The sequence below is a fragment of the Anneissia japonica genome, unplaced genomic scaffold (assembly GCF_011630105.1).
Source record: "Anneissia japonica isolate Jap-2015-1 unplaced genomic scaffold, ASM1163010v1 scaffold1489_len2284818_cov182, whole genome shotgun sequence".
In the NCBI taxonomy this organism is placed as follows: domain Eukaryota; kingdom Metazoa; phylum Echinodermata; class Crinoidea; order Comatulida; family Comatulidae; genus Anneissia; species Anneissia japonica.
The window spans coordinates 1,254,174-1,281,760 of record NW_022698455.1 but is presented as its reverse complement, the minus strand read 5'-3'; the positions used below and the strand labels follow the sequence as shown (position 1 = coordinate 1,281,760).

General features: G+C 31.6%; 1 protein-coding gene across 1 annotated transcript in view; it reads left to right on the top strand.

Moving 5' to 3' along the window:
- LOC117102589 (Kv channel-interacting protein 2-like) overlaps positions 1-27,587 on the top strand; it is a 59,791-nt gene that overhangs the window by 22,156 nt on the left and 10,048 nt on the right. Inside the window, exons 3-4 of the mRNA XM_033242915.1 lie at positions 2,815-2,884; positions 18,400-18,470. Coding sequence (XP_033098806.1) covers positions 2,815-2,884; positions 18,400-18,470 — 141 coding nt within the window. The remainder of the gene's footprint in view (positions 1-2,814; positions 2,885-18,399; positions 18,471-27,587) is intronic.

Genomic DNA, 27,587 nt, shown 5'->3' with positions numbered 1-27,587 from the left:
TAGTGCAAATTTTTGACTTTCCACCATATTTCGAGTACTTTTCCGAAAAACTATAAACTTTCAATGGAATAGTGTTTGTTTCAGCCTATCTCACTTGGCCTAACCCCTGTCTCTTATACACATCTAGATGTGTATAAGAGACAGGAGCGGGACCGGTAGCGGCAGGATTTGGCAGAAGGGGATACGATGTCTCCGACAAAAAATCACGAGGCAAATATTAAAACAGTGTAAATTTTTATTTCATTTCCTTCAACTTAACTTATATTATACCGGGATGGTGTCCGGTGGGAGATAGTTGTTGCTATCATAGTTTAACTTTTATCTATCAGAATCTAGCCCCGAATCCTAGACTCATGTATTTAAAGCGGCCTGTAGCATGTGTATACAGCATATATTTGTATTTTTTGTCGATGGATAAATAAATGTCCGAATATAAGAATTGAATACTGTTTTCTGTACACTAAATGTTTGTTTGGGTCAGTTAAGAATTAGCACTTAATTAGGCCTATTAATGAAATACAACGGTACACGAACATTCACTTGTATGTTTTATTTATATTTTGACATTAACATAGGCCTTTAACACTCAATATTATTTTTATTTAACATAAGCCAATAAACAGCTTCCACACATAAAATAACAGTAGGCTTAACCAATAAAAATATATAAAATACAAAACAAGATTTATGCAAGATTAAAAAAAACTGTACAGAAGTCTCCGCCCGGCAGGCAGACAAGGCCATACTTTAAACTGGCATCCAGGCACTCCATCGAACGTCCTATTGTTAGCATCTCAACTGACCCACTTCTGTCAGAGCGGCACTCAAAGGGAATTTCTGTAGACCAAGGAGGAAAGTTTTTTCCTCCATGTATAGATCATTTGTGTTCCCATGTGATATGTGTGCAGGGAGTTGATAAATGTTTTTTCGTTCGTCGTCAGCTTCTTAGCGACGCTGTGCTAGAAGAAGAAATGTTTGATCAATCTGAGTGCATTGGCTAAACAGTGGCTAGCGCCTGTCTCTTATACACATCCTGCCATTATCGTCATTACCACTTAATTTAACTATTAGGACTATGCAGCCTTTAAACTTTGAACTTGGTTCATTTCAAAGTAAAACTTGTTCAGTATTTTAAATTGTGCAAAAACGGTAGTTCAACCAGGGCCTGGTCTAACGACACAGACGCGTTTGTCGCCCAAAACAATAGAAACAATGGCAAACGCGTTCAACAGCACAAACCCGTTTAGACGCGTCTGGGACATATTCCGACTAGCTTATTAATATTCATGAGGCACGATAATTAGACGATCGCTTTCCCAGACGCGTTTGTAATACATGGTTTTCCCAGACGCGTTTCTGTCGTTGGGGATAATTTGTAGATCGCGCCTTAGGCAAAGTAATTGGGTTACGTTTGTGAGGAAAGGGAGACTTTTCAAGTTCATAAAATGCTTTTCCGTAGTCTGTGTCTTCAGATTTCCGTAGTAAATGAAAAATTTCCGTAGCACCTAATAATTTGCCTTGAGTGCAAGATATAATAAGTATAAGTTGCTCAAAAGCGCAGATACATCTGTGGAATTTCAAACAAACAGGATGAAGAATCATGCGTCACTTTTCTGGACAATCAGGCCCACTTTAAAATTGGGTCCGACCATCCTGAAAATGTGCCCGATCGTCTTTATGGTTGATTGTCTGTAATTCGATGTGGAATTTCAGACAGATGGGACAGGATGAAGATTTTTGGGCCAATTTTTCCTAGTTTTCATAATAATTTATCAGTAATCCGACAAGTGACTTTTTTGGAAGAATGTAACCACGATACTGATGGAAAAGTCATTTTGGACTTAGACCTATTTATGGGTTCTGGCTTATGATAAATTTCTGGGGAAATGATGTTTAAGATTGGCTTGAAATGAATTCAACTATATTATTTGGCAAACAGTTCATTTTTATTCTTGCAATCTGGCTTCCACTAAAAGATAGTTGCACCACGGGTGTCCATATAGTCTACACTGACCTAATCGTGTAATTGTGATGAAGTACACAGATACGCTTTATCTGTTACTTGGTCTTGTAGATGGCTTCGGTAGAGCAATGAACGATCGGTGATTGAGTTGAGAGTAGCTGTAGCGTGTTCTTTGCACAGTAGTTGGTAGAGCAATCAAAAATGACGATCTAAAGGAAATATAATGACTTCGCCTCATTTAGTAGCTTAATTGGTAGAGCAATCAAAATGGAGATCTAAATCAAAACAATGGTTTGTCACAGTTACATTAAGGCCGGCCAATATTGCATAGCCCACATGCAGTGCAATTATGTTTTTTGGTTAAAAGTCTGCAATATTGGTGGTAGCCAATGTGTGCGCTGAACCATAGAGATCTCTTGGCCCCTGGTTCCATTCTAATCATTGCTGTCTGTGTATTTCAGTATAGGGCTCAATGCAAGTTAGGATAGTACACGGTCTTTTGGATGAGACGTCTAAGCCATTGGTCCCGTGTGCATTATGGTCCATTTGCATGTTAAAGAATGCAGTACACTCTTCGGAAAAGAGTAGGGGATTGTCTCCTGGTGTACTGCCCAATCACCACCAGAAGCACCCCACTAGAAATAGTTTTGTTTTAATGGATGTCATGTTTACTCATTATGTTTACAAAAAATTGTTTACATTTGCATCTCACAAAGGGACAGATTGAGTGAGCAATTAGAAAAAAAAAATAGCCACATTTTTTTCAACAACCTATTATTAATGTATATAATGCATTGCACTCATTCAAATTAAAACATCATTCTAAAATCTAATTTTTTTCTTTCTATAAGGAATGTCCTACAGGAGTTGTGAATGAAGAGACCTTCAAGTCCATATATTCCCAGTTTTTTCCACAAGGAGGTATGTTTAAACATTTTAAATATTTTTTTTTTCTTATTTGACAAATATTGTTGTTTATCACAGTAGTAGGCCTAATACCTGTCTGATAAAGGTAGAAAAGGCCTGTCCATGCTGTGATGGTGAAGGGTATTTGAAGAAAAAAAAAGACTTAATAAGCCGTCTTGATTCATTTCGTAGTGGACTTGTGGATGATGTCAAAGGTTAAGGTTTAAAATAGCCAGACAAATAATAGTAAACTTTAATACATGATGTAAAGAATGTTTGTAGTAGTCAATTTGACGAATATATACATTATAAAGATCAACTGGTAAAGTATTATAACACTGTAAAATGCATACAATAATTCTTATGATTATTTGTATATGCATTAACCTTCAACATAAATATTGAGTATGCTTTTTATATTAGTTGGCATTTTCAATGCTTGTTCTTATTCTTAGTTTTTGACATATATCTACCGTTTTAGTTTGATACAAATTAGACCCTTGTTCTTAACCCCGGACTCATAGGTGTATATTTGCAAGTGTTGGGCAGAGGCATAGGTATGGGCAGCAAGTGCAAATTACTGGGGCCCAGGGCTGTTTAATGTTTATTAGGAAACTTAAACAGCTAGTGAGTCCCTCAATAAAGGTGTTAAAAGCAACAATGATTGATTATTGTGTTCATATCAATTGTGTATACTGTTAGTTATTCATAACAAAAACTGAAAACGTAAATTAGTACCTAAAATTGTGTAAAGCTAAACGATCGGAGCTTCTGGGGGCTTAGAGAGGAAAGGGAGAGTACTCAAGGGAAAGTGTGCTTGGAAAGTTCCTCTAGTACCAGGATATACAAGGTTGTTCTCACTTTACGGATCTAGAGTGCATTAACACAAGATTGGAAATTCAATTTTGCATTAGTTAAGGTGTTTGTTTTACTTGTTTTTATATTATTTGTATTCTTTTATATGTATTATTCACTTGTTTTCAGAATATAACAGAAGTAAATAAATGCCTGCTGAGCTAATATTTTGTGGGCTGCTTATCGCTTTTTATACAAAGGAGATGTCATCCATATATTAACTTGTAGACAATTACTGTTGTTGACATCTTTGCGACATTTAAAATATGATGATGACTATCACGAAACCCCCAACTGTATTATTACTCGGGCTATGGGCCTTAGTTGACACTTCACATCAAAGGGCCAAGTAAGGGCACTGGAAGCCAACCATCTTAAATGAGATCCTAATTCGAATGATAGATTCTATCCAGGGCTATAGGCTGACTTTTTGGTCTGAGGGAGTGTGAAAATTGAAAATGAATCCTATTCGAATTAAAACTTAATGGTTAGTTTTAGTATAAACACACTTTACACATGAAACTGATTTGCTACCATGGGGGAGGGGGGTATGAGATGCCTTCTGCACCCCCAACTTACACCCGTGATATCCGCTCTTCAGTAAAATTATCATTTATGCATGCAAATTTTAGGCGTTTTCCTGGAAGCCATATTCGGAAATATAATTCATTTCAATTCTATTTTAAACTTTTCAAAGATTTGAGTCATTGTTCTGAGTTATGGGTTTTCTATATTATGCTTAATTACATTCTGAATAGGAAAAATGTATTATATATTCAGAGTAGAGCATTAATCAGATTTTGTTCATCAGTGTTCTAGATCTTTTTTTTAAATCTAGACTACATTATCTTAGCAATGCAAAGGTTCCAATGTGCTTTACATAAATGAAAAGGACATTAATTTTATTTAGATGATTTTTGACCCAAAAAATACTTTAATTTTATATTGTGCCAAATGAAAATTTTAGTTCATCTTTATTTATTTTATTCTTTTTATTAATTATAACTATACTGACTATTGTGTACATTAAATTTCTTATTTAGAGATAAATATGTTGTTAAATCCCAATGTATATGAAAAGGACATAATTATTATCACCAAACAAATACTGTAATTTTATATTGTGCTAGTTTAATTCAAACTATACTGACTGTGGTATGCATTAAATTTCTTATTTAAAGATAAATATGATATATAATTCAAAGGATAATTTAGATTTAGATGATTTTTCACCAAAATGTCAAAATGAAAGTTTAATATATCTTTATATTCTTTTTATTGATTTATTGATTAAAAATATACTGTTGTAGACATTAAATTTCTTATTTAAAGATAAATATGTTATCAAATTCCAATGAAATACAATATACAAATTAAGTGTGCTAGCTGATATGTAGACTTGTCCTACATCCATAATAATCTAGGTCAATAGGGTCAATGAAAAGAATAAAGTCAGGCATATACTGCATTGTATGATGGTCGTACAAATGTCGGCCAATGATTCTATCTCCGTTGTCTGTGAAAGCTTGATGATGTCGTCTGCTGATTGCCATTTTCAATCTGAGCAGATCACTTTTGAAAATGATTTGTTACGCTTGCGTTGTCGCATTTCGTTCTCTGTTATGCTGTTTAAAATTTATATTAGATTTATATTCAAGTATTGGTAATTTTTTCAAGGGTTCGCCAATTAAAAATATGGTAAATAAATGAATCTGTGGAATCATGTTGTTCAATGACAGCCACCACAGATTGTGGATGGCTTAAGTATTATACATGCATCTGTTACCTATGAAGAAAAATAAATGTATGTCCAATTAAAATTAACAGTTTATTAGAGAATATGCACTGAAAACCGACATATCAAACATTCCCCATGAGTTGTTATTTACAAATTATTGTGGACATAATGGCAGTGAAATATGGAGTATAAATCTAGTTTAAGTATCATATCAAATTTACTCCAATTTCTTGAAGCCTTTCTCTGTAATTGCATTTCCTGCTTGCTCTCTGCCTATTTACATGACTGTCTCACATAATCGTGTATTCTGCTTCACTGTGAGATCTAAATCCATATTAACTTACCGGTAGTATCTGTTTATCAGATGTTACTTAAATCTTTATATATTCTATTAATCGCACTTATTATCTTGGTATTCATTATGTTTTTCCATTAGGTTAATTTTTTCCTTGTAAATTGTGTTATAAATGAAGCTTTTTGTGATCTAGTAAAAACATTTTTATCAGTTATAGGTGCAATATTATTTTCTGTAAAATATTCTGCCTATATTTTTTTTAAATAGGTATATTTTTGTGTAATGGTTTTGTACACCAGGTCTCAACCATGAACGATATATATCTCAAAATCACTTATGTAGATTCTTTAAAATTACAAAACCAACAAACCTTTAGAAATTTGGTTTTGCCCCTTAAATTTGCAATGGCCTTGGCATACTTATGTAATTCATTTTCATTAATGAGATTCATCATTAAAAGTAGAATCCGTAATCCTCTCCATGTTTGACAGCGAGGTCATTAACATCATCTGTCAAGTACATTAATTTTATAAAGCATGCATGTCTTTACTAATTGTTTTTGTATAACTTTTAGTTTCTTTTATAATTTAGTTGTTTTTCTTTCTCATTGAACGCACCGAAATGTTGTGTGCCACTGAAACAAAAGTGTATGTTCAATTGAATAAACAATAAAATAATTTTATTTTTTCTATGCCAATTGGGTCAAACCATTACCCTGTTTTTTATATCTCAAAGAAAAATTTATTGGCACAGCAAATTTACCAATGCATAGGAATTGAATTAATTCTGTTTGGAAAAATAGATGAAGATCTAGATATGTTTTGTGACTTATAATCGGTTACTTAGAGCTCCTCTAATCCATGATGATCTACCATATCCGGCTAAACATCTTTACTTTGCACTTTAATGCAGACACCGAAAATTAGCTCGCTTTATAAGTGGGCTTACCCTTATACAGGTTGAATTCGGTATATTTTCTTTCTACTTTCGATATGACCTAGATTAAACATCATGTCATTGGATTTTTCAGGCTGACGTGATGGAGATTTGGATATGATGTTGATATGGACATTTTGACGTCTATGACGTCTTCTGCAAATAAATCATGGCAAATAACTCAAAAAATTGGCATAAATTTTTAAGCTCACGGTTTGAGGATCTGTCGATTGAAAGAGGGTTTGAGCTTTAATGCGTCTAATTCTTGCCTTTTGACTATGTAGTTTCTGTTTGATTTTCATCGTTTGAATGAGTTTTTGTTTGTGCCGCACCAAACATGATTTTGTACTAAGCTATATCTTGAATAAGCACAGCGAGAGTATGTGTTACCCTGTGTGTAATGAAACACTTGGAGAAACAGGGTTTTAAATACAGTGTTCAAATGAATAAATAACATAATAAAGACAAGAGCATATCTTTATAAATGTTCATTTGTGATGCTGTATGGCCTACGGTAGTCCTACCGAACTACTACTAATAGGTATGGATGGCCTTTGTACATAAAATAAATCCTCCATGCGCAAGGCAGTATAACACATTTACATACTAGAATAAGTATAATAAAGACTGTTTTCTCAATGCTCAGACATACCCAGTCTAACCTTTCTTCTTTTTGTCTTTACTGTTCATTGTAATATACAATTAACGCTGCTCTCGAATAAGTGATGCACGGAAGCCTCCAACAATTTTTATAAGGTCCGCAGCGTTTATTTAAGGATTTACAGTATTTCGTGTTTTAGTCCTTTATTTCTCTAACATGAAATCATGCATGTACTTTGCTTGTTTTTTTTGTTTTGTTTTTTTATCTTGGTTTAGGTAGTGCAATGAAGTGTCTTCTATTTGAATAAGCTCCTGGGATTGTCTTAAAGTTGAAAAAGATTTGACCTGAATATTTTCTATGTCATGGATAATTTTTATACGTATTGTATGGGACTTACCAGAAGTTTTAAACATTAAAAAATCTATATCTTAGTAGCTATTCCTGAGTAACACCACTTCAGTTTCTTAGAAATTCATTTGTGCAATATATCAAAGACTAGCTTTAGAAATTCATTTTTTATCATGTTTGATTACGTATTAGTTTATGTGAAAATTTGACGTTTATTATTCATCCTTGCATGAATGTTGCCTTACAAAGGGTTGGTTTCAACACTAATATTTGCACTAGTTTTTCTTAGTATTAGAACTTGCAGTCCTAATGATTTTTACCCCCTTTATCTTGTCTATTTTTAAACTGATGGATATGATTAAGTCAGGGCAATATGATTGTGAATGTTTAATAAATATTTCTTTTATCTCCGGCTTGAATAAACATCTGCGTCTCTAACGACAACATGTGACGATTGTGTGTGAGGTAAATTTTCATTTATTTCATGTAACTTAGCCCGAGGATGTGTCTAGTATTGGTTCATTCTGTTTACCTTGTGTGTGATGGCCAGTACTGTATGGCAGGATGGGAGATTGCTGTGCATAGATAGAGTCAGTGAAGCCAATACTCTTAATGGGAAATGTCTGAATACTTTTGGCCTATATTTATTAAATCCAGAGATATTATTTGAATCATGCATCAATTTCCAGAATGTTCCTGATATCGAGGCTGTACAATATTGCAGGGTTGTGATAGAAAGGAGTCACTGGTGAATGACGAGTCATGGGATCAAGGATGAGAAAATGTTGGGGCCACATATCAGTAAAATGTTTTCACTCACAAAGTGACTGAGGAGTAGATAATCTCCCTACTAGTCAGTGTAAACACTGCATTTTAGACAATGTCATAGGCTATATATATTATGGGACTATTTAACCATAGAATCAACTTTTTGTTGCATAGCATATTTGCTTAAATCGCCAATTTTTTTACATTGTCATTCATTTGATATTTTTGGGTATTTCCAACAATCCAACAATCCAGCAATCGTTTCATTTAGATTTATTTCTAAGGCACCATTCAATCAATAAAAAACACTGGGTTTAGGCTAGAATTCCTTTTGTCTGGGGGTCAGGGACTTTGCCCCGAGAGCAGACAGACATTACGCCACAGAGGAGAGTGGTTTTTTTTTCGTTATTTCCTATTGTAGAAGTATTTCATACTAATTTTAATTTTCCTACTGATTCTTCTCTTGTCTTCAATATCCTGGGACATATATATTCCATTTCCCTTTTATTTAATTATTTTAATTATCTAATTTTTAGGTCAGGCTCAGGGCCAAGGATATACCAATAGCGAACCTAATTACTTTACTAAGTGGCAATCTCTTCACAAAATATATAAACAAGATGCTCTACATAAACCAAGTCTCATCATGCGGCTTAGAGAGTGGAGTTGTTTTGGTCATGAGGAAAAATCCTGTTTCTATGACAGGAATTGAACCCAGGACTCTGGGATTGGAAGGCAAGCATATACCACCAACCTATTCAGCTTCTCTCACCTTGACAGTTATTCTGACAGGGTTGTAGCTAATGAAAACAAAGGATGGGGATAGATATTTTGAGGATGTGTGTGTGATAACATTGGTAAACTCTAAATAATACGAGTGGATTTTAAGGATGGAAAAGTAGGTTAATAAGGGTGGGTGGAAGACCATGAAATTATCTTTAGACTCTGTGGAATACTTCAAGGCTGGGTGGCCCCGCCCACTATAACTACATCCCTGGTCTGAAGACAGTTAAAGTATACGTATGTATGGTAATTCTGGAAACAAGAGTATAATAACTGAAACGTTGGGGCATATTAAGTCATTTGTTTTTTTATCAGAACCAAATACCATCAGTTGAGATTTTTAGCATATGCCACATGTATTATTCTGTAATTAATTAATTATTGTCAATTCGCAAGCAAACCTTCGAAACTTTTTTTTAATTCATTATTAGTTTTTTTTTTCCTAGACTCAATTCTTATATAACGTGTTGTACAGCATGATATTAACATTTCATATTCATCTTTAAAGTTTAAGATGATAAGACATTGATATGTCTTTGCTTAGAGACCCTAAAATTACACATTGTATTTTATCCCCTGAGGTGTCTATGTATACTTTGACATTTTCAGAAATTTATTCAGTAGAAAATACATCCTCCACACCTGTCCTCACGTAAACATATACATTTTTCTGTATTGAGCTGATTTAGTCAATTTATGAATAAAATTCAATATTGCTTACATTTTAATAGTTACAGTATTATTTTTCAATTGAAAATTAGAACCAAAAAGTGTCCTCATCTGTACTTTTTAATTATTTGTATCAGATTGGCTGAAATGCAATAAGATTTTATAACCATATCACCAGTACTAATATATTTTTTATATATTTTAAAATTATTAAATGTTCTTAATTTAAATTTTCGAGGTTTTTTTTTCTTTAAATTTTATAGTATGCTTTTAAATACCTACTTATGCATTTCATTTATACAAAGAATATAATTTTATCAATTATTTGTGTTTAAATTCTGTGTTTTTATTTTAATATCAATAACATATGTTAAAAATTACTATATTATGAAATTTGAGAATAAATACCTATATTTTCTAATTTTTGATATCGAAAATGGTCTGCCCAAAGTAAGCAAATAAAGTCTGTAAAAAACAAAATGCTTTTCTTATGAAGTTATTAAAGTAATATTTACAAATAGATAAATATATATATACATGTATTACATATTAATATTATTATTATTATTTATAATTAAATATTGCCATTGTTCATAGGATTACTCTGAGGTGTGGAATTACAAATAAATTTAACAACCCATAATGAAGTTAGTTTCTGTTTTAGTGAAGAATAATACATTGAATAAATGTATAAACTTGATGTTTTAAATTCTCTTTGGTGGATCATTCCAAATTTTTAGCGCAAATTTGTATAATATATAATATCATATAATACATGTAAAACAGCCTGGTCTTATACTTGCACATCTTTTTTTGGCTTAAATTTCAAAATTCAAAATGCATATAGATCAAAATTATTAAAGTATTGTAGCTGCACTTTGACACCCATCCACTGGCATGATTGAGTGGATTTTAAAATTATACAATATGTTATTAGCCAACTAAAGTATTAGAAGGTGTGACATGAGACAGACATTTAAACATTCACCTCACACGAACACAGCGAGAAATGTGTAGGGTATCAACACAAGCCAATCACCTATATTAACACAGCGATATTTTTTTTTTCTCCTGTAAATACAGTTATGAAAATATTTAAGCTCCACAACCATCTCTATATAAACACTGCAGGTTATTTTTCTTTCTGAGATCATTTTAGCTTTCTGTTTTATTTATTTAGATTTTCTTTTCTACTAAATCATTTTTCAACAAAGAAGAGTCTTTCCAAGTTATGTTTTCGGCTGTTGCTTAGTAACTCGACCATCTATTTTATTGGTTTAACAGGAGAAAACACATTTTTGTCCATCTTTTAATAAAAAAAGAATTGTAATAATAAATCATAATGACAAAAAAAATGTTATGAAAGTACCTTTATTTTGTGAATAATTATATTTACTCAGAAAACACAGGTAAGTAGTACAGGAAGCGGCAAGCAAATGATAAAGAGGGTAATCATTTTTAAGACTGCCGAATCTGAGAAAAATCACTTCAATATTCATTAAAATATTGCATTGCTTTTATAAGCAATATATACGAGTCGCATATTTTGGGAGATTAAATTGAGAAAATTACAAAAAAATGTCTGAAGTCATGTTTTTTTTTACAAATTATATTATAACTATTTTCCAATACTCAGATGCTTACATGTTATTATAATGCAAGTCCATTTATTAGTAGCAAAATGTTCTTAGTAGATTTGTTGAGATAGGTTGCCTTTTATTTCTTTGCTTTTATATTACTTTCTGGCTGATTTTCTTAAAACCACATTTTTATACATAAAAATTTTAATTGCTCATATCCTTGGATCTACATATCCTCGAAACACCATTTAATGACAGTATTAAAGATAATAATGTCACCTATTAAAAGATATCAAATACTATTTTTTTTTAATTTTCCAAACATGGAACATTTTGTGGTGAGACCTCACATACAGATAATGCCCAACTGGGTACTATGAGAAGTTACAAATTTACTGCCAACTGATTTACGGGTCAGGAAAGACAGTGGGGACTGCATTATTTAGGCATTGGTTGATTGGCAAGGAGGATATATTCTTTGCTATAATTTTCAATTTTACATTATCATTCACATTTATTACTCCATCATAAATACTGTATTTTTTATATAAACATTAAATGGATGAATAATTTATAGCTAGGATCTGTCTTTCTCCCCCTTAAAAACATTATTTTTTAAAAAAATTTTCAAGGTCAAAGGTAAAATGAACATTAAATATTACTCCATTGTTGTCAATTTTTTATTGTCCTACATTAATATTAAATTCCCTGTCCCCTCATTATTATTGATTATTACTACTTTAAAGTAAACAACTCACTGATCTGATAACAAGTAGTTTATCAGATGTCCCTTGTTTCTAGTCACCAGTTAATATATATTCATGAAGGCTTGGATAGCCAACAACTTCAATGAATATGAGTTTTCGTGGAAGTATTGTGGAAATTTCGAGAACCATGAAGCAGGAAATTGTATGTACATGATATCATGACTATTATCCATGTAAGATAAAAGATATATCTTAGGTGAGATTTTTTATATACATAACTTTATCTTTTATTTCTGATTTTTTTTAAAAGAAGATGAAGAAATAATGTAAAAATGTTTGAATAAAGGTGGGTATTCCCCATGAAAGATAAAAAGAAAGTGAAAAAAAAATCATCAGGGAAGAATGGAAAGAAGTTAAATTTTATTTTAATAATTTAGCAAAATATATATTTTTTTAAATGAAACTGGTTAAAACCCCTTATATTACTGTAATAATGTCACTGAATAAATATTATGGGCCAACAAACAAATTCTTTATTATAAATATAAATATATGTATTAATTTCCTTGGAAATTTATTGTTTTACCAAAAACAAAGTAATCACAATATCAAAATCATATCGTTCCATTATTCATATTGTCGAAAGCAAGTACAGACTTAGGTCATAGGTTCAAATTTGTCCGAATTTCATGCAATGTTTTTCCAAAGTAATTCAAATGCAATCAGTATTCGATACATTGTTTTATACTATTAATATCTTTGATCTCACTCCTGAGGCTAAATTTTTGTAGATATTATTTATTATGTCATTAAACATTCAGAGTTATATGAGAAGTAATTAGCTATACATATGTAGTGAAATTACTCTGCTATAGTCTAAAAAAAAATCAATAAACATTATTAAAAAATCATATTTGTTTCTTAGAGATATATTGGCAATGGTACATAATGGAAAACAAAAAATAATTCAATTAAAGCTTAAATTGCGTATTTAAATTGATCAAATAATTTACTGACTTCAAAAGACATACACATAAAGCAATTAAGTTTTTTGCGTGTTGGTGTATTTATAATTATCATGTATTGTTGCATATATTACAATACATGATGAATTATAAATACACCATGTATGAGAGCAGCTCAGTCGGCTAATCTGGTGGTAGCCACTGTGCGTGCGCTGAACCGTGGAGATCTCCAGGTCACCTGTTCAATTCCCATTGCTGCCTCTCCTTGTGTTTCAGCTAGAGGGCTGCAATACAAGTTGTAATAGCGCACCGTCTTTTGGATGAGACGTTTAAGCCGTTGGTCCTGTGTGCATTTATGTCCCATGTGCATGTTGAAGAACGCAGTACACTCTTCGGAAAAGAGTAGTGGATTGTCTCCTGGTGTACTGCGAAATCACCACCAGAAGGACCCCACTGGAAACAATTCTTCGGACTTAGTGGGTTATCCTTGGTGTGATTAACACTGAAATATGCCAATCCTACTCCTATCCTATCATGAATACAACAATACATGATAAATTATATATATATATAGTTGTTGTATTGTTGTATACTATTTAGATTTATGAATAGTATAATAAATATTTTTTTCTCTTTCGTGTTGGCAACCCACTTTTATTAAGTCTTTCTGTTACATCATAATAAACAAAACAAAAATTGTAAATATTTTCAAACATTATGAATACTATAAGAATAGCTCAAGATATTGCACAAATAAAACATAGTTAATAAACAGCATATATGAATGAGAATATAATTATTTTACAGATTGCGATAAAATGTGATGTAATATTTTGAAATAAATTAAACCTTGCTCTATGAGCCTAAATATAGTAAAATAATAAACTAAATCGGTAAAATTTATATTAAAAGGGGATTTACATTCAAAATATTGCAAAATGAGATATGGTATTATAATGGTAAAATAGCTACATTGGAAATTTCTAGATCTGTGAAAACTATGTAGAGGTATAATGTGAATATATAAACTTGATTATTAGCCAATTCTCATTCAAAGGAGCCAAAGTTGTATGATGTTTGAAAAGAGCACTGTTCATGCTTTAATTTAAAAGTACAGTAACTTACATTTTTTTAAATTTTTTTTTATAGGTTTATTTTCAGGTTTGTATTTTTATCAAAACACATGGAATGGAATGGGTGATGGTTAGATATGAACCTTAGAATAAAGATGTCTAAACCATGGAGATTAAAAGGCTAACCAACCCTGATTGCTAATCATTGTGTTTGCCTAAGGCAACACAAGTTTCTTTATGGCGATCATTCACTTTAAAAAGAACATTAGCTATTTGCATTTCACAAGTTCATTAAATGTATGATCTATTAATGACTAATTATGCATGAATTATTTTTTAGTAACTATGTAGTGCATGATTTGCATTATGCTGTGAGCAATGCAGATTTTCTGCATTGAATGAAAAAAACTTGACCTTCTACAGGGCTGGTACTTGCAAAGTATATTATAATGATGTTACGATTGCAGTATAATGACAATTTAAAGTGTTTTTGATTTCTTAACTTAATAGTAAGTCAATTTTGATAGATAAAATAATATATCAAATGTGTCAGAAATTTATGTTTATATTAGTTGAGACTTGTTTATTATGGAAGGCTGTCGGAGGGGTTTGTAGGAAAGAATGTAAAATGAATTTGTTTTCTCATCTAGCAAAAATCATCTAGACAGAGGCGAAAATATAATTTTTATTTTATTGATAAAGAAAAATTCTAATGCGTGTAAAAAGTAATAGATCATGCCGCCCTTAAATCCCAGCCTATGATCCGATTGCGGGCTTGTAAAGAATGTGATGTTGCTATGTAAATACCGTAATCATTATTTTTGATAAATGAGTACACTATTTTTTTAATTGTAAGATTACTTATTGGGCGATTTTGTGGAGGCGGCAGTGTGCATGACAGAAATATTAAAATGAAGCATTTAATTTTTTTTAATGAAATGCAAATTTCTTCATGGTTGCTTGTGGGTGCTGATGGGCAAAAAAAATGATTTTTATTAAAAATCAATATTAGCATGTAGCAGGTTCATGAAACAAGGTTAAAAAACGTCTTGCCAAATATATTTATATTATACTATAAAAACATCTTATCTCATTGAATATTTCATACAATAAATACATGTGCATACAGTTTTCCTGTTTATTCAGTGTAAAACCTTGAAAAGTTTTCAAAATCTAATCAATTCTTTGAAAATTGTACTTAATAATAACAATAACTTTATTTTTAAACAGAAAAACTTGAATCACAAAAGTTGTGATTTTCACAAGGCCGTTTTGACTTAACATAAATACAAGTACTTACAAATTTATATAACAATGAAAAGTACAAAAGTAAAGTAATTAATAACATCATTTAATTACATGTTATGAAAGATATACAGAAGTTATAATAAAAAATGAAATTAAAGTATACAAAATCTTAATAAAGAAAAAGTTGCATGTATACATTTTTATTTCAAAACACTAAAATTTCAAAACACTAAAATACTTAAAAGTATCTTTATGAAAGAAAAGCTGCTAGTTTTTATATTCAATATTTGTTAATGTTGCTATGCAAAAAATACATACCTTACGCATTCAGCGTAAGACTCTGGGGTCTGTTTCACGCTTAAGATCTTGTGCATAAGTGTAATGCCTACTTATAAAATATGTGACCCGTGTAGCCTCTTTACAAAAAAATTCTTCATCTACAGTACTTTAAATATCATGGTAACATCATAAAGTATAGCAACTAGCTGCACTAACACTGTGAATATGTGGTTTTATAAAGTTCAATTGGAAAAAATGCAGATGCTGAATGTATTTTCAAGCATTTAGGAAAAATATATCTTGAGTGGGGTGAAGGGGGCTATAGGGGTACGACTCCCATAACATTTTTCAAAAGTCATGTCCGCAAATTTGTCTCATTTGGAATCTCTGACAATATTGGAACTGTATTAGTGAATTATATTTTTAATGATGAAATGTTTTCTCATCCTTATTTTTAATTGAAAGTTAAACTACTATCTAATACAGTATATAGAAATAGTAATTCTTATATAATTTTTAAAGTTTATTAGTTAAACCAAGGAGGTATACCTCCTTGGTTAAACACAGTCTTTTTTGCAAAGAAACCTCGCCTTTATTATTTGTTAGGCCTTTGGCCTATCGAAAACAAAGTTATTATGAAACATTTGTATTTAATAGAAGAGCACTTTGCAGATAACATAATGCTTTGAAAACATAGAGAATAAATATATGAAATTGCTTCATTAAAATGTTAAAATTGTTTTGGAATGTTTCTTAAAGAATAATTATAGCAGAAATGAAAGTGTTTTTTGGAGATTGACAATTTAATAGATAATACCAACTTTGCTGATTGAAATTTACTGTGTGTTTTGTTGGTCTCTGAAAGTTGTGTGATATGTTTAATAGCATCCCAGTAATCTTTCACACGTACCTGAAATGCCATTGATACCCATGCAAATTGAAATCAATATATATGATCTTATACCTGATTCACATGCAACAAAAATTGTACACATGACGCGTGCAAGATAGAAATTAGCAAGCGTGCATCGTGTCCGTGTGAAGGTGCAACTGAGTAAGGTTGGCATACATCAATTTTAATATTCAAAACATATATCATAGAGGCTTGTAACACATGGATCTGTACGTATGTTTTTTGGGCAGAGCTTATTATTCAATGTAGTGATGAGCTTTGCGAATTTCTTGCGAATCAATTGTATCATCTTTTGGCAAGGATTGAATTCCCTCAAGTGAAAGGACGATGATTTCAGTAGCAAGTTGGTGGGGACATGACTTCTTGTTTAACATTTAGTCTCATGCGAATCGGATGATGAAGATATTAATAATTCATAACATTATGATTTCACTTGTCTTCCACAATCAGTAATTGTTATTGAACTCAAATAGCATACATTGATTATATTTTATTTATGTACCGTATTACATGTTACAGTACTGTGATTGTTAAAATTATTTATTAGATATTAGTTATCACCTGTGGTAAATTCAGGGAAAACATAAAAAAAATTCCAACATCGAATTGAATTTCTCATTTATAATGATCAAAAAAATTATGATTTCCAATGCGAGACAGATTGAAACTATTAAGATATTCTGATTTAGAGACAATTATTACTTGAGGGGAAAAATTCTTAAATTGATTAAATAATGGACCTTTCGGTAGTATCAATCAAAATTTACAACAACCCACCAATCAGAACAGGGCCAGAAATGCGTGTGTGTCCTACTAATACACATATTGTCCGCTGATCTCTAATATAGATGCATTGCTCATTGGCTAGATTTAGTGACGCCACCGACGCCTTGTTGGAGGGCCTGAGTGACATATCAGTTTAGACAAGTTTCTTTTGTCATTTGTTTACATTATTATTAAAAATAAGGATGCTTGCAAAACACTAATAATAAATTTGAATTTAACGTAATGATTATTTTTCAAATCATCTAACCTTGATGTGGCTTTTTATGCAGTTTAAAAAAACGCAAGCAAAGTTATTGCATTGTTAGGTTCGATGTCACTATAACAACGTGACTTCACTTGCGCTTTTCTAAACTGCATAAACAGCCGCGTCTAGTGGTTAGATAGTTTGAAAAAAAATTTCTACGTTAAAGTTTAGTTATTGAATAGTATTACAAGAATCGTAATTTTTAACTATAATTTAAATAAACACCAAAAGAAACTTGTCTAAACTGCTACGTCAGTTAGGCCCTCCAACATGGCGTCGGAGACCTCACTTTTTTCTGTACAAGGATTGGCCAATGAGCAATCCAGCTATTATAGTAGAGATCAGTGGTATTGTCCCAAATAAACACGTGTGTGCGTATCAAATTGTAGGGCCTTAATATTAGTTGTTGTCTTGTGTATATTTATGTGTTTAGTATTTTATTATTTTAACCTGTTTTTCTTAAATATGTTTGTATTTATTGAAATGAAATTGTTCCAGCCAGAAATCTCTTTTTTTGGACAATAACGAAATCTTGAATCTTCTTACTAACAATATCCAAGGGGTGCCAGCTTAGCTGAAAGTTCAATTCCAGTTTTATGTTTTTTTTTAAGCTCACCAAAGCTGGGGTATCCATTTAAGTCACATTATTTTATTAAATTTCACACCTTAGATAGCATAACTATTATTTATCTTAACATTAGTGCGATTATGTTTATAATTAGTTTTTTTTTTTTTTCAACAGATTCTAGTCAATATGCACACTATGTATTTAATTCCTTTGACATGGATCACAATGGAACAATAACGTTTGAGGTAAGAAATTATTCTTTTCGATGAGGAGTGGGGTAATGATTTGCAGGTATGAGCATCATCAGAGAATAGAATAGAATGCAGATAGGTAAATGGTCTACGAACATTGTCAAAATAGTGGGAATGATGTGGTATCTGTTCTGTAGTGATGCATACAGTTCTGTAGGGGCAAGTATTGTGTGAGTGCCTGGTCTTACAAGCGTAACACCATGTCTACATCAGTTTGGACCAGCATGCAAAGGTTTTGACTGATCTGCAGAAGTTGTGACATGTCTGCAGAGGTATCTGACTGGTATACAGAGGTGGTCTGCACATGGAAGAACAAGTCTGCAGATAGGAACCAATATGCAAATATGTTAAGTGGTCAGCAGAGATATGGACAGGTCTACTGCAAGGTCTCAGTATGACCAGTATTCAGATGTGGTAACTAGTCTGCAGATGCGACAGTAGACTTCCTAATGTATCATTTGTGGCAAAGACAAGCCAAACCAGTCACTCATCGCAAAAATTTGTTTTTAGTTACTAATAAAGTTTTAAAGAGTAAAATGAAAGCTATAAAATGGTAAAAAAATCATTTAAATCTGACATTCCATGAAGTTACAGGAACATACAGCTGTTTAATGAACAATATGTGAGAAATCAGCCCTCAAAGGTTATGATTTCAGGCATTTCTTAGGCAAAAGCCATCACAAAATTGTTAAAAAAATTGTTGTTTTAACATTTAAAATGAGGAAAATAACAGCATGGCATGATGTATAGATATGTAATGGTTAGTTTAGTGCATTAAAATAGATTTCAAAAATTTTGACATTCCAGCATGTTTTGGCCATTTTCTCTGAAACAGGATTTGTGATGAGTGACTGATTTGGCTTGTCTTTGCCACATTTGTTAACATTCATAGTATTTGGTTTGGAGTAAGAGTGCTATCTGTTTAAAATATTGTGTAATAAAAACATTAAGAAATGTAAAGCTTAGGAAGACTCGAAGACTCAAGTAAGTATAAGAATAATGAAGAGTTACAATGGAAGAGATCCCCTACAATAATAGTACAAAGTTCAGCAAAGCAAGGTTCCAGTCAGTTTGAGAGAAGGAAATGTCAAGCCAGTCAACAGCCTCTTTACTAGTATCTAATTGGTCATACAAATGCATCGAGTAATGCATCATCTTTCAAATAACTCTAAATTCTCTATTTAATTATCATCAGTAACGATAATTAAACATGAATCCTAAAGCGCATTCGGTTGAAATTAACGACAATTAATCATTAACGATCCAAATCATAGACAGTTCAGATATTTCTTATTCATCGTTCTAGAACAAACTGTTGATTAATTATCCATGTATAACATGCTATTTTCCAGTAGTGCAAACATGTGTAGAATGTAATACATTTTGATAGCAGACATCTGAGCTTGTTCTAAGGAATGTACAGGGAACTTTTGCAGATGATTGGGTATCAGACCACAAAATGTCAAGAATTAACTCTTATTATTAACATTTAAACTTTGTTACGAGTACCCTTTATAAACCATGGCTGTGTTCTGCAGCTGATTTATGCAATAGTTCACAGTTTTAATGGAAGTAACTGCGGTGCTATGCAAGGCAATCAGTATTATTTTCTTAGAAGTTAACGTCAGAGCATATGCCATGATTTTTATCTTGGTCAAAGGTAATGGTTGGTAATTGGTTGGGAACTTACGAGAGACTTGCAGAGTTCATAGTGCATATGGAAGTCTCTTTGCACTGTTTGTTTGTATCTTGACCAGGAATTAAAAAACTTGAATTTGCTATTAAATCTGGGCATTTGTCTAAAGACAATGTTTGATTAAACGTATCTGATGAGGTAGCATAATGCCCGGCTTTTATCGGCAACGTGCAGACTTGCAATTTGTTTGATCAGTTGCCTGGAGGTGGGCATATGCGCTATCATTTGATAAAAACAGTGCTGAGACTCTGACAAATGTCTGTCTGTATTTGTCTTGCTTAAGATGAGAGCTTATTAAGATTGTGGAAAACTCTTAAGCAAATTGGACAATAATTTTTGAGCAATTAAGACATTTTACTGAGATTTAAACAGTTTTTTTTTCACTTTAAAAACTTTTATATTTTCTGTCTGTCACAAGATATGTCTGCATTTCAAATGAATTCTTCAACAAAATCATAAGTTTAGCAGACCCAATCCCAATCTCATTGACATTGATATATAAATGACATTGATATAGTTAATGAACATAAATACCTTGGTAATGTTATCGATTCGAAACTAAACTGGAATTCTAATACTGTGCAATTATGTAAAAAACTAATCAACGTTTATTCTTCTTGCGTAAACTTACGTCATTCAATGTTAGTTCTGAAGTTTTAATGCTGTTTTTTAAAAGTTTTTTAGTTAACAACTGTATTTCATGGTAAACAAAACTGCATTAAAATCCTCTGGATCTTGAAATCGGCCCGTAAAGTCATCGGATCCGAAGTTGAGAGTTTTGATGACATCTATAACAAATCTGTACTTAAGAAATTAGTCATCATTATTAAAGATCTTTCCCACCCCTTGCATCATGAATACACATCTAACAGATCTGGCCGCCTATGCCCTAAAAAGTGCAATACAATAGATTAAGAAATTCATTCACTCACAAATCAGTTTATATCTATAATGCTAACTTTGACCGATGATTTCCCATTGCAATACCTTGTGCTATAATTATGTGTGCTGTTTTCCCATTTTTGGTCTTTTGTAACCTCTATTTATATTTGTATTTATATTTATTACGTGTATAAGCATCAGGAAAAAGAATTTTACTTGTGAATGTTTTCAATAAGTGACAATAAAAGAATCTTGTATCTTGTATCGTGTATCTAGAATCAACTCCAAACACAGTGAATGTTTTAATGAATGCTTTAAACCTCTTGACAATGTACACCACAGGTAGAATGAAATACTGTAAGTTATTGGCATATACAATATATGTATTTACTTTTTATAGGTGTAATGATTTGTTTTTGTTTTGTTTCATGTGCCTTTTTGATGTTTATATTTATATTTTTATATTTTTAACTTAGATAATTGTGGTGTTAGCCCTCAGGCTTTTGAAATGCATATGGAATATTTTGCAATAACAAACCTTAAATATTTATAACTTTTGATCTTAAAGTAGTATGAAACACTGAGCATTTTCAGGTCAGGTTTTTCTAAGGGTACTTTATACATTGCCTGCAGTACTACATAGTTGAATTAATTTTAGCATAAAATGTTAATCATATTAATGGACCTTAAATAAATGTACAATACTTAGGGTTTAATGAATTTAGGTTATATTGCTAATGATTTATTCAAAACCAACAATTTGTGCTCAGGGGAAAGCAGCAATAATTATGATAGATATTGGAAAGCTAAGTATGGTTTGTACCTAATGGTGGTTGTTAAAGTACAATCTACAATGCACCGCTTCAAGTCATCACACATCAATTCCTGATTGGTGACATTTTTAATCTATCTTGTTGACATTATCTTTTGTTTCTTTTTATCCAGCATTTTATTTCACCGAATGTGAAATGAATTATGTAGACATTCGGTAAGCTGATATACTACGTTTTGTGAAAAGCCACGAGAAGGGGTAGTTACTTATATTGGATTATAATATTTATATCCGTAGTGTCAATGTTGCTACTGCTTCAATCACAATGAATATTTCAATATGCCACTTGCGTAAAGTGTGCCGCTAAATCTTTATCCGATCTTGAAAAAAAAAAAACTCTATAGTGATTTTGCGATTAGGAATATACGTAAACATCTGTAAAGTTCGAATAATATTATGATACAGGTGGGAAAACTGTGTCTCCCGGTCCGCTTGCGGTCTGATGGCAAAAACCCCTTGCTGTTACGGCCCAACGCCTAAAATCTGTAAAAAAAATTACGGTAACCAAGCATAAATCAGTCTCAAAGTAGTATGAAGGTTTTGCAATTAATTAATTTTAATTTTAAAAACTTAAATTTTTCACCATAGTTTTACTTGCAGCCCTCAAGGGTGGTGCCAAAATTTGCCTGACTGGTGGCCCAATATCCCCTAACTGGTTTTTGGAGTGGTGACTCAAATTTGAGCATGTGTTGAAATTTTAACATGAGGGTGTAGTGTCTCATGAAAAATGACAAAAAGTCATAAAAATTAATTTTCAAATTTGCTTTCTTATTTTGAAGCAATATACAAATGAACAAATAAAGCATAGACATTACTTGGTTAAACTTGCTGCACATCTTAGTTAAATTGACCAAATGTTTCCCAGGTTTGTACGCACTAGATTTTTTCGGTCAAAGTGACCATGGTACATTTGTTATTAGTTTGACCAAAATGAACCTAATATATGAATGCATGGTGTTGTTGAGAAAAAGACATGTTAATTCTAATTTTGTGATTTATAAAGATCTGTACGACTTCGATTTAGCAATGAAGTATTGCCATAAATTTGAATTAATGAAGGTACCCATACTAACTTTGGGGTAGCATCTTATGAACAGTGATCATTTGATGACAATTTAACACAAATAATGAGATATAAGTTGATGTACTGTATAATATTCTAAAATATTTTCCTGAAAAATATCAAAGATCTGTACAACTTCTCAACTTTGATTTACCAAAAGTATTGCCATAAATCTGAATTAATGAAGATACCCATACTAAAGGGTAGCATGATCATGCAACGATGTTGTTTTTAGTACAAATAATGAGATAAGTTGACATATAATATTCTAAAATATTTTCTTGGAAAACATCACCAACAGCTTAAAATGTGAAGCTCTTCACATTTTAAACTCCTATGTTTCAAATCTTTTCCTTTTTTACTTAACCTCTTCTAAACATGTGCCTTAATACATTACTACACCAGACACCAGTGTCTGTTTCTATTATATGAACTTCTATTCACATGTTTTGTTTTGTTACTGTAAAAGGAGCATTAATTATGACCGGCTCTGGCAAAACCTGTCGGTTTTTCGCAGTTTCTAATTTCCCACAAGCACCCAAAACCTTTAAGAATCAGAATTTTAAACATTTTCAGGTTTTTTTTTCATTTTAAAGAATATACTGAAGAACATTTCTGCAAAATATCAGTCAAAACTTTAACTGAAAAGTATATTAAAATTATATTTAAAATACAAATCTTAATAATAAACTATTGATTTTGGAAGCTGTTTTCTCAAAACCTACATGGCTGATATTCAGTGAATTAAATATCAAAAATAACTTTGGTAATACTCAACCAATTTCCATCAACTAAACACTGTTTTAAAGAAGAATTTGTGCAGAATCTAAAAACTTCAAAAACTCAATTAGCAAAATCTGGTTTTGCCAGAGCTGGTCACATTAGCTTGCCATTTGAACAGTCAAAACATTTTCTGCAATAGACCTATGAAAGAGATGAAGACACAAAACCTAGTTCTCCACCTTTAAAAAATTTATATTAGACTGGATACCATAATTAAAGCACTGGTGAGTCATCAAACAGCTTGTATTGTGCATTAAATTGCTAGAATAAAATGCAATGACGATTTGTTTAGTTTTTCCCTATAGTGAGGTTTACAAAAGATAGTTTATGGTTTAGTTCACGGAGGTTGGCACACAGAGACTTTGGTGTTTATGCGCTTTACCCTATGATAAATCTAACTACATTATCTCGCGTTCATAAAAATCACCTTGCGTTCATAAAAATCACCTTTTAAGCTGCAGTTGTCATTGATAGACGTCGTTTGTCAGCCTCATCTGTTGCTCTTGTCCGGAGTTTATCTCTTCCTGTAGTCACCATTGATAATATTTTGACCAATTTTGATAAATAACTTTTGCTAGCTGTAATTTATATTTAGTGATGGATGCATTTTTCAAATTACTAATTATATATTTTGCCATCATATTCCTTGAGGATCCATGTGTCAAACAAACATAAATTTGAATCAGTTTTTTTTTTTAATTGAAACTGGGTCGGTCACTGTATATTATCTTTGACCTGTAAAGTTTCAGTCAGCATGGGAAAAATTTGATATTACTGATCATTGACTAATATTGTGCATTTATAATAAAGCTGTATTACAGTGAATTTATAATGGCAAAACGATGATCAAATTGAACTCAATATGTGAGGTCTAACCACAAAATTAATTATGATTGGAAAATAAAAAATTTAGTTCATAGCATAACTTTGGGTAGATCGCATTCTAAGCTTCAGGTTAAGAATCGTATCCAGTGTCGGGGGTATGTTTATCCAAGACGATGTTGAGACTTGCGATTAATTTAATACCATTATAAGTATTTGCGTGAAATACAGAAACTTGTAATTGTGATTTTATTTTCTGTTTATATCTAGGCCGTTTGTGATTGGTTAAATCCTGGCCGGTGTTCAGCATGACTGTTGTAACTTAGTGGCATACGCTAATCTGGGGTCTGTTGATGGATTACAGTACGCCAGTGATGTGGGTTAATACTGTCGTTTGATTAATGTTACGCTAGCATAACTTGTGTCTGAACTTAGCCTAAATTTGGTCTTTGAATGGCTTTCATAATTAGATCCAGAGATGTGAGCATTTGAAGTTTAGTATGAGAACCTGGTATTGACGAAATCAGCCAAAGTTAAACCAACCTGTACAAAAGACGATATGCATTGAGAACACTTTTATAGTGAGAAAATATTGCTTAAAAAGTAAACAATCATAAAATATATGTATCAAATTTTTCAAAAACAAAATGTGATGAATTTTTTTTATTTGACCTATTTTGGTGATTATTTGATTCACTTTACTATACATTAATTTAGTGGGCAGACCTTACAAAAGTAGTATTAGGGTTTAAATTCATGAAATGTGGCAAAGACAAGCCAAACCAGTCACTTGTCGCAAATCCTGTTTCAGAGATAATGGCCAAAACATGCTTGAATGGTCACGTTTTTGCAATATATTTTATTGCACTAAACTAAACTAACTTTTATATATCTATAGAGTACTACAGTGTTACTTCGCGATACCACGTGATACTACTCCGTTGTTATCGTTGCAAAATGTGTTCAACCGGATGCCATTTTCTGCACTGACAAACCATTGATCCCAATTTCTAACGTAATTATTAAAATGTTGTATCTTTTTCTTTGTAAATTTTAAGTGATATTAAATGTGTGATCAATAAATGCGAGCTTTTGTGTTTTTAGTACATTTTGATGGTAAAATATTAGATTTTAAAATGCCTATTCCAAAAAACCTATGAAGTCATTTAGGCATATTGAACAGTAACCAACGTCTGGTGACAACAGAGGGCGACACCTGGCATCGTGACCACACGACTGTGGTACTCTATATATCATGCTAAGCTGTTATTTTCCCTATTTTCAATGTTAAAACAACCAAATTTAATGATTTAGTGATGGTTTCTGCCTGAGAAATTCCCAAAATCATAAATTTTAAAGGCTGATTTCTCAAATATTGTTTATTAAACAGCTGTATTTTTAAACCCTTGTAACTTCATATACAAAAAGTCGGATTTAAATGATTCTTTTACCATTCTATAGTTCTCATTGTACTTTTTTTTTAACCCTGTTTTAATAACTAAAAATGTTTGCGATGAGTCACTGGTTTGACTTGTCTTTGCCACAAATGGGGGGATGTAGATAGAGGGGTGTCTGACACCTGTTCATCTCTTCCCTTCTTTTTCTGTCTTATTGTGTTTGCCTTTTATTTTTCTCTTTGTGCGGTGATGAAGCGTAATAAAAAAAAAATAAAGCAGCTATGTCACAGCTTTGGAAGTGGTTTGGCGCAAATCCTCAGTGCCTTTCTCTTGTTTTCAAATTGTATTTTTATTATATTGCTGGAAGCAGTATAGTAAAACTAGTTATGTAGGACAGGTCATCTGTTACTGTATGATTTACGTAGTACATTCACCCAGCACAATAACAACTAGAATACAGCAATTTGAACTAAAATTATTATTAAATTTACACCAAAATTTTATTTCATATTTTATATCATTTTAATAATCAGTTGTTATTAATATTGCCACAAAATAATATAAAATAAATTTGTTGTTTCATCTGCATATGGAAGGATTACTTGGAAAAGAACAGATGCTAGTAATGGCTGCATTATAATTGTTATTAAAATATGGAACTGTAGTTCTAAGTGTGATTTATTCCCATATCAATGGTTGAAATTGTGACTTTGCATAAGTCTTATACATTTATTCATGAAGTAGAGGATGTAACTTGATTGATTATATATACAATATTGAATAGTATGACAAATGATCTAAAATTGATTCACTTTTCAATTCTGCTTAATATTTTTTCAAGAAATTTTTGAATTGCAATAAATTAACTTCAGAATAATGCATTTTTTCCCTTAAGTCATATTTTCTTTGATATTCATCAATTTGATGACAGAAACATTTTTTACAAAATGGCAAATTTTGTCAAATAGAAGCTAAAACTAAAAACAAATTGTATAATAGATGCTTTTTTGGATTAAATTACCAGAATAAATAATATTAAATGATAATAAATTTTTGATTGAAAATTTTTAAATCTCTTAAATTCAATTTTAATTTTAGTTTTTATTTTGGAGAAATCAGTTCAATGGAGATTTTTCTTGTGTATTTAAATTTCCAATATACTTTTGCAAATGAGAATTGTGTTATATGAACTGATTTGGCATTTGGCACGTTTGTAGAATACCAATAAGTACTTAGCATTAATTATACATAACTGTCTCCGGAGATGGGTTTAATGAAAATTATGGTATGTAAATTTTATATTGCAGAAGTATGGTTCACTATTGTAGATTACTTGTAGTTCCTACTCTTAGTTTAGCAAGAACTCTAATTTTTTTAACTACCATAGTTCCCTAGTATAAGCCCATCCCTCCCCCTAAATACAAAATTTGGTAAATTTTTGGGGGTGGGACTTTTTGTCAAATGGCAATTTTTTGGCACTGTATGCCTAATTCAAGGCCAATATTGTTTTTTTTTGTAATATTTGTAAAAATCATACTATGGACTTTGGCTGAGGAAAGGCTGTTACATAAAATTGGGTATAAAATGGCAGGTGGGCTTTAACCAGATGTGGGCTTATACCTGAGGATTTATGGTA